At 36.8% G+C, this 13460-nt stretch overlaps 2 protein-coding genes across 5 annotated transcripts in view; one reads left to right on the top strand and one right to left on the bottom strand.

Moving 5' to 3' along the window:
- Nucleotides 1-10170, top strand: part of LOC127861072 (uncharacterized) — an 81658-nt gene extending 71488 nt beyond the window's left edge. For all 4 annotated transcript variants that reach the window (XM_052399439.1, XM_052399441.1, XM_052399440.1 and 1 more), the window contains one exon: nucleotides 8409-10170. In XM_052399439.1, the coding sequence (XP_052255399.1) occupies nucleotides 8409-8865 (457 nt within the window). In that variant the 3' untranslated portion in view covers nucleotides 8866-10170. The remainder of the gene's footprint in view (nucleotides 1-8408) is intronic.
- A 1026-nt stretch (nucleotides 10171-11196) lies between these two features.
- LOC127860854 (uncharacterized) lies at nucleotides 11197-12969 on the bottom strand. The gene is made up of 5 exons (XM_052399154.1): nucleotides 12611-12969; nucleotides 12260-12424; nucleotides 11877-12068; nucleotides 11481-11657; nucleotides 11197-11277 (listed from the first exon to the last, which is right to left on the bottom strand). The coding sequence occupies exons 1-5, from the start codon at nucleotides 12956-12958 to the stop codon at nucleotides 11197-11199; spliced, it is 963 nt and encodes a 320-aa protein (XP_052255114.1). The 5' UTR covers nucleotides 12959-12969.
- Nucleotides 12970-13460: the final 491 nt, after the last annotated feature.

The raw sequence follows: 13460 nt of genomic DNA, 5'->3' as shown, positions 1-13460 counted from the left end.
ACAGGTTTAGTACTAGATGAGTATCAGATTATCATACTGTCACATTCTTGGAGAACTGACACTCCTGACAGAATGTCTGCTTACAAGGACGAATATAGAGTATGCTTTCCTGTACATGAGCAGAGCAAGTCCATGTTAGATGTCCCCTGTTTGGACGATTTATTAGAACATATGTTGCAGAAACGTCATGGCAATAAAATGACAAAAAGCTGGGGCAAGAGTAGGCAATTGTGCACTCAGCCTTTGAAGTCTATTGAAACCCTTAGTTATCAAGGTAAGTTAGCTTCTCGTTTAAAACATTGTTGCAACATGCTACATGCAACAGTGATTGGGAAATTTATTGTCAATTTTGAAATCTGAGGAAACAAACATGGATAAAGCTGTACAAACTGTACGTGATTTGTTTGACATGTCCAACAAAGCGTTGGATCAAGCCGGTAGAGCAGGTGCATTTCATCATTTGGTAAGATGCAAAGCGGCTGTTACTGATACCGGTTAAAGCATTTTGAAAGACATTCATTCCAAAGTTAAGTATTTACCTTTATCCTCAGTGGGTGTGTTTGGTTCTGGATTACATTCTAAGCTTAAGAGCAGGAAAGAACAGAAAGATCAGTTGAATGATATCACGCCAGAATTCTTTGATAAACCTAAGAGAAAATTTGTCTCAAATGCTTATGATACAGTTAGGTCCACCTACAAGAAGCCAAGACTTCAGTACAATCAGTCAGGGCGACCTAGACCAAACTATCAGCTGTCATACTCTGCAAATCAAGAAAATAGGCAGAAGCAGTCTTTTTCAGTACCTCGCAGTCAGGGACCAAAAGAGAAGGAAGTTTCTGTAACTCCATCCTTTCGGATCCCCAAAAAGCAATGATATGGTTAGCCTCAGATTGTCTTTGATAAACCTAAGAGAAAATTTGTCTCAAATGCTTATGATACAGTTAGGTCCACCTACAAGAAGCCAAGACTTCAGTACAATCAGTCAGGGCGACCTAGACCAAACTATCAGCTGTCATACTCTGCAAATCAAGAAAATAGGCAGAAGCAGTCTTTTTCAGTACCTCGCAGTCAGGGACCAAAAGAGAAGTAAGTTTCTGTAACTCCATCCTTTCGGATCCCCAAAAAGCAATGATATGGTTAGCCTCAGATTGTCTCTAAATCATCAGATACCGGTAGGGGGTCGCCTCAGATTGTCTCTAAATCATCAGATACCGGTAGGGGGTCGCCTCAGATTGTCTCTAAATCATCAGATACCGGTAGGGGGTCGCCTCAGATTGTCTCTAAATCATCAGATACCAGTAGGGGGTCGCCTCAAATATTTTCTACCAAAATGGGAAGAAATAACAACCGACAAATGGGTGTTAGACATAATAAGAAAGGGATATTCTCTGGAGTTCAGAGAAATTCCCACATTTTCAGGAATAAAACGGACAGTAGTTCCTCCAAAAAATGTACATATTATTACAAACGAAATTTCACGTCTTTAAGAAAAAGGTTCTATAGAATTGGTTCCTGTTCATCAACAAAATCAAGGTTTTTACAGTACCTTTTTCTTAGTTCCATAAAAGGATGGAACAATGAGACCAGTAATAAATTTGAGGCCACTCAACGGGTATCTGATCAAGAAACACTTCAAAATGGACACATTAGCAAAGGTTATAAACATGGTAAAACGGAAAGATTGGGCAATTTCAATAGAATTAAGGGATGCATATCTTCATTTGCCAATAATTCCGAAACACAGAAAATTTCTAAGATTTGCTTTTCAAGGCTGTTGTTACCAGTGGAAAGTAATGTGTTTTGGACCGTCAGTAGCACCCAGGGTGTTTACCAAAATAGTAGCAACAGAAGCAGCCTATTTGAGAATCTGAAATGCTCGATTGGCAGTGTATCTGGACGATTGGATGGCATTAAATCAGTCCAGAAAAATGTTGTTGGCAAACATGGACACATGTCTGAATCTTCTTATATCACTAGGTTTCATTGTCAACCTGGAATCCAATTTGCAACCACAGCAAGAGATTGTGTACATAGGGGCCTTATTCAATTTCATTCAGGGTCGTATATTTCCAACACAAGACAGGATATTAAAGATTCAGTTAGCAATCAATCAAATGTCAACAGGTCATGTCAAAGCAAGAGATTTTCTTCATCTTCTTGGGTTAATGGCATCGTGCATAGAGTTAATTCCCAATGCTTGTCTCTACATGAGACCCATTCAGTTACATCTACTCAGTTTTTAGCTCATCTATTTTTTGAAAAAAAATTATGAGCTATTGTCATCACCTTGGCGTCGGCGTCTGCGTCGGCGTCGGCGTCCGGTTAAGTTTTGCGTTTAGGTCCACTTTTCTCAGAAAGTATCAATGCTATTGCGTTCAAACTTGGTACACTTACTTACTATCATGAGGGGACTGGGCAGGCAAAGTTAGATAACTCTGGCGTGCATTTTGACTGAATTATGTGCCCTTTTTATACTTAGAAAATTGAAAATTTTGGTTAAGTTTTGCGTTTAGGTCCACTTTTTTCAGAAAGTATCAATGCTATTGCATTCAAACTTGGTACACTTACTTACTATCATGAGGGGACTGGGCAGGCAAAGTTAGATAACTCTGGCGTGCATTTTGACAGAATTATGTGCCCTTTTTATACTTAGAAAATTGAAAATTTTGGTTAAGTTTTGTGTTAAGGTCCATTTTATTCCTTAAGTATCAAAGCTATTGCTTTCATACTTGCAACACTTACTAACTACCGTAAGGGGACTGTGCAGGCAAAGTTATGTAACTCTGACTGGCATTTGGACGGAATTATGGGCCCTTTATACTTAGAAAATTTAAAGTTTGGTTAAGTTTTGTGTTTTGGTCCACTTTACCCCTAAAGTATCATAGATATTGCTTTCATACTTGGAACACTCGCAAACTATCATAAGGGTACAGTAAAAGGAAAAGTTGCATAACTCTGGATGTCATTTTTACGGAATTATGGCCCTTTTTTGACTTAGTAACTTTGAATATATGGTTAAATTTTGTGTTTCGATCCACTTTACTTCTTAAGTATCAAGGCTATTGCTTTCAAACTTCAAATACTTTCATGCTATCATGAGGTTACTGTACCTGGCAAGTTGAATTTTACCTTGACCTTTGAATGACCTTGACTCTCAAGGTCAAATTATTAAATTTCTCTAAAATTGCCATAACTTCTTTATTTATGATTAGATTTGATTGTTACTTTGACAAAACTACTCTTACCTGACATACCACAATAGACTCCACCCAAACCATCGCCCGTGCCCCCCCCCCCAACCCCCCCCTATTTTTTTTTTTTTTTTTTTTAAGATCATCTCACAAATGACCACCACACCCTCACACTATACCCCCCCCCCACCTCACCCCCCCCCCCAATTTTTTTTTTGAAACGGTTAAAAAACACAAATATTTATTGTTATTATTTTATGTTTGAAATACCGTCCAACCATCGCACCCAAGAATCCCCCCCCCCCACCCCCCCAACCCCCCACCCCGCCACCCCCGATTTTTTTTTTCCTTTTTTTTCGCATTTTTGGAAGAAAATGTAATAAATGTCCACACCCCCACACAATGCACCGCTCTTCACTCCACCCCTCCCTCCTTTGTGATTGAAAATGAGAGTCCCTTCACCTTTAAAAAGAAAATAGATGAGCGGTCTGCACCCGCAAGGCGGTGCTCTTGTTAGAATCTGTCTCGGGATTCATTGAGCATGAACATCCCATTTACTCGGCACCTAAAATCACATCTAGTTTGGTGGCAAAATCCAGTCAACATTTTAATGGATCGATTGTTAGTTCAGCCCCCTTCAGAGATAACAATAACCACAGATGCATCAAAGACAATGTATGGGGGACACATGAACAATGCTTGCATACAGGGTTCATGGTCTCCAGATCAGAGGAAATGGCACATAAATTCTTTAGAAATGGAAGCAGTAATCTTGACATTCACTCATTTTCTCAATAGAATTTTAAAAAAAAACTGTGTTGATCAAATCAGAAAATACAACAGTGGTACAGTACATAAACAAACAAGGAGGTACCAGGTCCAGTCAGTTGTGCATTCAAGTTTGGAGACTTTGGAATTTAGCAATAGAGAACAATATTGTTCTGAGAGCAGTGCACATTGCGGGGAAAACAATTTTTTATACGCCCGTCTATGACGGGACGTATTATGGTATACCCCGCGTCCGTCTGTCCGTCCGTCCGTCTGTCCGTCCGTATGTCTGTTAATGTCGTACGCTACGTCAAATATCCTTTGACAGATTTTCTTCAAATTTTAACACAATCTTAATATTGATAAACCCTGATCCCCTTTCGTTTTTGACGGAATTCTGAATTGTCGTTCCAGAGTTATGGGACTTTGTTCGTCAAAATTTCGTGATTTCATTGAATGTCCTACTGTAGCTATATAAAAATGTTAAAGTTGTTATAACTTTGGTATGCTTGGACCTAGAGTCTTGAAACTTGACATGAAGGTTGGCCAGAACTAGTAAGTAACCACTGGACATTTCAAGGTCATTCATTTGAAGGTCAAGGTCACTGTGACCTTGAATGTAAAAATGTTAAAGTTGTTATAACTTTGGTATGCTTGGACCTAGAGTCTTGAAACTTGACATGAAGGTTGGCCAGAACTAGTAAGTAACCCCTGGACATTTCAAGGTCATTCATTTGAAGGTCAAGGTCACTGTGACCTTGAATGTAAAAATGTTAAAGTTCTTATTTCATGTTATAACTTTGGTATGCTTGTACCTAGAGTCTTCAAACTTGAAATAAAGATTGGCCAGTACTAGAAGATGACCACTGGTCATTTCAATGTCATTCATTTGAAGGTCAAGGTCACTGTGACCTTAAATGTTAAAATGTTAAAATTGTTATAACTTTGGTATGCTTGGACATAGAGTCTTCAAACTTGACATGAAGGTTTGCAAGCACACTTAGATGACCACTGGTCATTTCAAGGTCATTCATTCTAAGGTCAAGGTCACACAAGGTCACTGTGACCTTAAATGTTAAAATGTTAAAATTGTTATAACTTTGGTATGCTTGGACATAGAGTCTTCAAACTTGACATGAAGGTTTGCAAGCACACTTAGATGACCACTGGTCATTTCAAGGTCATTCATTCTAAGGTCAAGGTCACTGTGACCTTAAATGTTATTGTTGTTCATGTATCCTACCGTAGCTCAAATATCCCCCGATGGATTTTTTATACGCCCGTCTATGACGGGACGTATTATGGTATACCCCGCGTCCGTCTGTCCGTCCGTCCGTCCGTCCGTCCGTCCGTCTGTTAATGTCGTACGCTACGTCAAATATCCTTTGACAGATTTTCTTCAAATTTTAACACAATCTTAATATTGATAAACCCTGATCCCCTTTCGTTTTTGACGGAATTCTGAATTGTCGTTCCAGAGTTATGGGACTTTGTTCGTCAAAATTTCGTGATTTCATTGAATGTCCTACTGTAGCTCAAATATCCTTCGATGGATTTTTTTCAAATTTCAACACAATCTTAATATTGATAAACCCTGATCCCCTTTCGTTTTTGACGGAATTCTGAATTGTCGTTCCAGAGTTATGGGACTTTGTTCGTCAAAATTTCGTGATTTCCATGCTCATGTACTTATAAAATAAACCATGTATTCAAATACAAATAAACTGAAGTAAAAAAATGATTCAAAGGGTTATTTATTACCTTACTACTTCATTGGCGAACGACGGGCGTATCATGCGCTCATGGCGCAGCTTTTATTAGCAGATCAGTTGAGTCGAGTCAGGATTCAACCAACAGAGTGGTCTCTGAATGCAATAATTGTGAACAAAAATTTTCAAATTTGGGGTTTTCCTCTAATGGACCTATTTGCCTCGGAACAAAACAAACAAACTCAAATATTTTGTTAATGGTTTCCAACAAATCAAGCATATGCAATAGATGCACTAAGCATTTTGTGGGAGGGGATGTTTGCCTATGCATACCCCCAGTATGTCTAATTCCACGAATTCTGAGACATATGTTGCAATCCCATTGTCAGATAATTCTCATAGCGCCACAGTGGAAGAGGAGACATTGGTACACAGACATTCTGAATTTACTGGTAGCACCTCCAAGAAAGCTGCCAAAGATTCCAAATCTACTAGTACAGCCAAAAACAAACATAAACCATCCAAATGTAGAAATATTAAATTTGACAGCATGGATGCTGTCGACAAGCAGTACAGAAAGATTGGCTTTTCTAAAAACTCTAGAACCCTTCTCACAGCTGCATGGAGAATGGGTACACAAAAGGACTATTCCAGTAAGTTCAGAATGTACAATATCTGGTGTAGTTCAAGGAAATTTAATACCTATTCTGCCTCTTTAGTACAAATTGCCCAGTTTTTGACTGATTTGTATGAAAAAGGTTTACAATATAGCACCATAAATGGCTACAGGTCAATGTTATCAGCAGTTCTTCCTCCTGTAGATAAATTTAAAGTAGGGCAACATCCTCATATTATCAAGTTTTTAAAGGGGATATTTAATTCTAGACCTCCTTAGACTAGTGCCTGAATGGGATTTGATTAAGGTTCTAGACACATTGCAGAGAAAACCTTTTGAACCTATTGCATCAATACCACTTAAGTTTCTTTCTTTCAAAACAGTGTTTTTGATTGCAATTACATCTTTCAGGAGGTGCAGTGATCTACAGTCGCTCAGAATAGGCGAAGGTTCTGTAAATATTCAAAGTAAAGGTATTACTTTCATTCGTCATGGTTTAGCCAAGCAGGATAGACCGTCACATTATGGAGCCACAGTGTTTATTCCTTCTTTGAGTGAGAATAAGAGTGAGGATAAGAAACTTGACCCAAAAAGGTGTGTTTACTATTATTTGAAAGCGACTAAGCAGTTTAGGAAAACTGTATCAGGAGTGGATGAAAGCAGACTTTTTTATCTTTGAATAAACCGCATAAACCAGTATCAGCACAGACAATTGCCAGTTGGATTGTGCAAACTTTGAGATTTGCTCTCGGGGACAATGATGTAAAGATAAATGCTTATAGTACCAGAGCCATTGGCTCCTCTTTTGCTCTTTTTAAGGGAGCCTCTTTAGATTCAATTATGCAGTCTGCAGACTGGAGTAAAGAGAACACTTTCATTAAGTTTTACCTTAGAGAATGTAGTCAAAGGTGAACGTTTAAGACATTGGAAAGTGAAATTTTTTGGAGAAACTTTTAGCGAGTCGCATGTTATGATTTTTCACAGGTAGTGAAGAGTGTAAAAAGTGTATATATTTAGGGATATTATTGAATGGATATTTTATGGATAGTTTGATACAGAATATCCAACAAGGACATTCATGGATAGTTGTGGAAGTTTAGAAAACATGACTACACAGAAATTAGCAATGACACCTCCAAATGGGGGAGTATACTGCTTTGAAATCTATCCTATATGTAAACGAAGTATGACTGGTAAGTTTAACGAATGAAATGAAATTCATAAATTTGAAATCAAATTTAAATTTTATAAATGAGTTAAACTAACCAGTCATAATATTACCCTCCACCTCCCTTTGCTAATTTCTGTTTGAGAGAGATTTTGCGTTTTCACTGGGGTATTCACGCCGATCGTGATCAAGCAGACGCTTGCTACAGTATTTATGTCGTAAATTGCAAGCGTTTTAGCGAGTCTGACCAAAACACGGAAGTGATTATCTTATATGTAAACAAAGTATGACTGGTAAGTTTAACAAATGCATAAAATTTGAATTTGATTTCAAATTTATGAATTTTTGCGGACAGTTTCGTCCTTGGTTAGCCTGTGTTGACTGCACACGCTTATTTGGTTCGACACTTTACACACATGCATTAAACCCCCTTTTCACAAAGCATGGCCCATATTATTGAGTGTGTAGATCAATCACCCAGTCAAGACAAGCAACTGTAAAATTCTGTTGAAATCTAGGTTTAAGTTTTCATTTAACCCTTTACCCCATTATAAATGGACTTTGATTGGTTTGTAATCCCTTAGACAATCTAATTAAATTTAAAATTTCTTTAATAGAATCAATTTTAAAGACTTCATTTCCAACCTTAAGGTAATGATGACCAGCAAACACCATACAACCTTAACTACATTAAGTTCTATTAATTACATATCTAAGTGGTAAAGGGTTAAGTACTGGTAACCCACCATTCTCACTCTACTTTGAGGTGGGCAGTGGGCAATTTCAGGCATAACCAATTATTCTTAAAAAATCAGGTAAACAAAAACAATTCATAAAAATCACCGTTATAGGACATTTTGTTCTCCTTACGATCAAAACAACGGGAAATAAATGGCATTGACTGTATTTTATTTCTTTTCAACAGCTTGGTTATATTACTTGGGACTTTTTTTCAGCACTAAACGAAGTCGGGGCCACCACTACAGAGAACACTATCCCGATAACATGCCCTACATGTGTGACACCTGCGGAAAGGTATTCAAGGGTGTTTCAAGCATCAACGAACACAAGAAAAGGCACAGGGAAGCACAGCATAAATGTGCGCACTGCGCGAAATCCTTCCATCTTAAATCTGACCTGACCCGGCATGAATTCATCCACACGAGAGTATCGCAACACCAGTGTGAGCATTGCGAGAAGTCGTTTTGTCGAATTGATCACTTGCTAGAGCATATTAAGAAACGTCACAGCGATCCCAATACTGCAGCAAAGAAGAATAAGCCAGTGCGTAGAAAGAAGAAAGAGGTAACGGGTGTTTCTAGACCAGAGGCCAGTGAGGCAACTTCTATGATAGTGATGGTTAACCAGGAAGAGGTGATTGAGGAGGAAGTCTTTGATCTGCTGGCATTTTAACAGTTGAGTCTCGCTCCGGGAAAATGGGGCTTTATGAGTGCGTAAAGTGTTTACCCTAATTAGCCTGTGAAGTCCGCATAGGCTTATCAGGGACAACACTTAACACCTTAACTGGATTTTGGCTGTGAAGAGACTTACTCTTAACAAAAAATACCATAAAAGCAGAAATTGTTGTCCCTGATTAGCCTGTGCTAATCTGGGTTGACACTTTACACACATGCATTAAACCCAATTTTCCGTGGTAACAGCTCATTATCTACGCAAAAGAATCAGTCCTTCTGTTGCAAAATTTTGAAATTTGCGGGGATATCAATTCAATAAATTTGCTTGTTTATAATTGAAATCAGTGTGTTAAATCACATGGTAGATTTAAAACATATTCCGTATTCTTGAAGATTTTGTCCTTGTTCATATCGGAGTATGTTTTGTTGTGATTTTTGTTTTTTCTGCAGACAAAATTGTTCTGTTCAGTACTTAATTTCTTACGCAGTTGTTAGAAATGTACAAGTATATTGATTTTAATTGTACAATGTATCTTCTAAGGGAAAAAAAGCATATACCCCGGTATGTATGATTTATTTATAAATTGATATGTTTTATCTTTCTTTTTTTATTATGCAGGATGTAATTATCATCCTTTGTGATATATAATGTATGTATATGCATGTCTTTGAAATGCTTGACAATCATAGATCTGTTTATGCCTATATTGTTTTTGGCCTGTCTGTCTGTCATTCATTCATTGTATGTGTGTCCCAAAACTTTAACCTTGGTTAAAGTTTGATAACTTTTGCATTATTGAAGATAGCAACTTCATATTTGGCATGCATGTGTATCCCACAGAGCTGTATATTTTGAATGGTGAAAAGTCAAGGTCATCCTTCAAGGTCAAAGGTCAAATATCATTGTATTTTTATGCCCCTGGATCGAAAGATCAGGGGCATATTGTTTTTGGCCTGTCTGTCTGTCATTCATTCATTGTGTGTGTCCCAAAACTTTAACCTTGGTTAAAGTTTTGCAATAACTTTTTCATTATTGAAGATAGCAACTTGATATTTGGCATGCATGTGTATCTCATGGAGCTGCACATTTTGAGTGGTGAAAGGTCAAGGTCATCCTTCAAAGTCAAAGGTCAAATATATGGCTTCAAAGCGGTGCAATAGGGGGCATCGTGTTTCTGACAAACACATCTCTTTTTTTAAGTTATTTCATGATAAATCAATTAAAAATATATTTAATATGTTTTACTCTTAAAGATGTTACTTTCATGTTTTAATGCATAGAAATAAATACAAATTAAGGTCATACTTTTTTCAATTATAAGTGTTAGTTTATGTATTACATTACTTTGTATTCGTATAAGTACATACTGCAGTAAAGTTATTACAATTTCATTCATACAAAAATGCTGTGTTTACTGTATATTGGAACATACATAGAAAAACATTTAGTTAGTCAGAATACTGTTGTTGCTTTTTATTTACCATTTATTGAACAAGTTTTTGTAATGAAACTTAATGTTATGTTTGATCCTTTAAAAAACACATTTCTATAAAATGCTTTGTTATGTTGTTCATATAAGCATGAATATAAGCACACACTATTCAAGCTAATATTTAGGTCGTGTTTGTGATTTCTGATGCTATATTGGAGTTTTTAATATTATACAAAACAAACCCTCAAACATTTTTGGTAGAAAGTTAAAATGAATAATGGACTAGAACTTGCTTTGTGATGCATATAAAAGCATGTATTCAATGTTGGCATAGTTATAAACAAATTCAGCTACCGGTATATGGCCACATGCTCTGCATAATGAATTTAATAGAAAACCTGCTTGCAATAATTAATTGTTTATCTCATGTTTAGTTAAAATCCTTCTTAATATTGTATGCTACTACAAGGTCCCTAGATGATTGAAGACTAAATTGAACGGGTGCTGGAGGTTTCGGTAAATGACAAGTTCGGTAAATTGATTTATAGAGTAAAAGCCGTGGAGGTTTCGGTAAATTGATTTTATATAGGAGGTATACCTACAACGAGGTGTTAATGACACCTATTATCGGCTTACAATAACATTGGGGGCATTTATTTGCAAACTGTGGATTACTTTTGAGTTGAGTAATTAATGCCATGCCTAAGGTAAAGAATTAAGGAAATTTTTAGTTAATTTTACGATTTAAATAACGCAATACTGTTGTTTGGTTTTTAAATTGGTGCTTTTATTTAATTAACAAAATTATAACATAATAGTAAAAATAAGAAATAATGATTTATGGCGGAATAAATGTAAGCTCTGCAATTACGTTTAATGCTATTTTAAAAAGTTTTTTATGATTTAAAGACTTCAAAGTCTAACATAATCCACTCTACAGTGGGATCCCCCAGTCTGCGACGTAGACTCCTGAAAACCTGAAAAATAAGAACGTAAATATTATTTAGTTTAATTTATATTATTAACAAACATTACTACATTAATTTTTTGCGAATTGTTGTTGTTGTTGTATAATAATAATAATCATCATCATCATTATATTATACTTCTTATTATTATTATTATTACAAATAATATTACTACATTCGGTTATACATTCGGTTATAATATAACACAATACCTGAACGTAATCATCTTTACTTCGCCTCGACATCAGAGCGTACGCCAGTGGCACCTGCTTCTCATCTTCCCCCTTCTTCACAAATGTGTGGATAGAGTGTAGCTGGTAAAACGGCTGCTTTACCACCTTGAAGGTGCCATCCATATACCACATCTTTGCCTGTCGTAGTAGATCCAGCTGGCGCTGCGTTCCGAAGACGATGTGTCGAGCACCGTCCAGAACAAGGTCGTCCACCATGAAGTCTTCTCCGATGAAGTTTCTGTCAAGCTGAAATAAAAAAAAAATTATTTTGGGTTCAATTACATTATTATTGCAACAAAAGTTTAATAATTAAATAATTTAACTATTAAATGATATGTAAGGAGAGGTAGCGCAATACAGTAATGTTGATATAACCGGACGCCTACTTACCTCAAACGCTAAGTCTTTAGGATCATCGGGACGGAGACGTCTGTGGTGGTTGACAGCACGAACTAGATTTGCTGGTTTGGGTAGGCTGACATCGTTTGGTGCCACCATATCCTTCATGACACGTTCCACGATTACGGCGGCTGGCTCAAAGACACGTTCTCGCGCCAGTTCCTTCACCTGAAACAAATATAACGTAAGTTATCTATAATTATAAATTATATTGTTCAAAATAAAATACACTTCAATGTAAAATAGATTTAATAAAATAAGTAATAAGACAATATCCATATTATAAGCTATATAAGATTATAAGTTAGATTGTGCAAAATAAATTACACTTCAATAATGAAATATCCAAACAATCGTACCTTCTTAGCTATTTTCATCTTTTTTGTAGCACCAGGATCTTGTGGATGAACGTGTCCTGCTACACCCGATGTGAACATGTCGCGGTACTGTTTCACGGATGCCGGACATTTTACTGTCTTGTTTCGCACCGAGCATCGCCAGAATTGTCTCTCTCCGGACGTTACCTGAAATGATAAAACAAATCATGTGTAATATTTATTTCAGTGAATTCAACATGCGTGTAACGAATTATCATGCAAAATCACAGAATTTTATATTATTATAAACACGTTCATGTGAGCTGCATTTATCAGACATCTTATGTATTATCAATGTATGTAATTCATTTTAATGAAACGTAAAATACATACCCCCTTCGTGTAAGAATATCCATCCGAACTGATCAGTTTCGCCGCACCTCGCTTAGTCCCGGACTCCACAATCTCATACGTAATTACGGCGTCGTCGGCGGGGATTGCGTCGTTCAGCTCAAGGTCATCAGATAAAGACGTGTCTACCACTGGTGTTGGTCGTTCGTACTCTTGGGCTAGGTCGAATGACACATCTGGTATGGTAGTGTTACCCCCATGTCTTAGATCTTCTTGTGCAAGATTTCTGAGTGGCGATACCGGGATTTCAAGTGGTGGTGGTGGTTCGTCGACGTTCCTGCAACCATTACAGAACCACCCTATCTGTAACTCACCACTGCGAAGTTGCATGTACTGCTGATGGGTAATTTCTAAAAAAAATAAATAAATAAAGCAAAGTTATAACATAATATGATTTTATATTTACAACCATTATCTGTTAATTTACGTTAATTAAGGCATTACTTATAATCAGTTTTAAATCACGACATTACAGGCGACAACACAATTCACAATTTTAATGTATCTATATTATCACTAAGAAATTACTAAGACTTACCGGTGTGTCTACGGTGACTCCATCTTCCACATGAATCACATGCAATAGCGTGCGCACGAGAAGTGACCTCAATATTGCAGTAAATACATGGATGTTCAGCCATGATTGTATGATACAGTAAAAGAAATCATCTGCCTATATACATACTTTAACATTTGAGCAACAACACTTACCATAATTACTCGATAACCCGCGAAAATTTTCTCTTCATCCTCTCATTGATTTCTTATTTGACAATGACCATGATAATTTTATAATTACCTAATTACATAATAATGTTATTTTTACCACAAA

Source organism: Dreissena polymorpha, chromosome 15 (genome assembly GCF_020536995.1).
Source record: "Dreissena polymorpha isolate Duluth1 chromosome 15, UMN_Dpol_1.0, whole genome shotgun sequence".
Taxonomy (NCBI): domain Eukaryota; kingdom Metazoa; phylum Mollusca; class Bivalvia; order Myida; family Dreissenidae; genus Dreissena; species Dreissena polymorpha.
The sequence above is the reverse complement of the archived record's forward strand: the minus strand, read 5'-3'. Positions and strand labels throughout refer to the sequence as shown.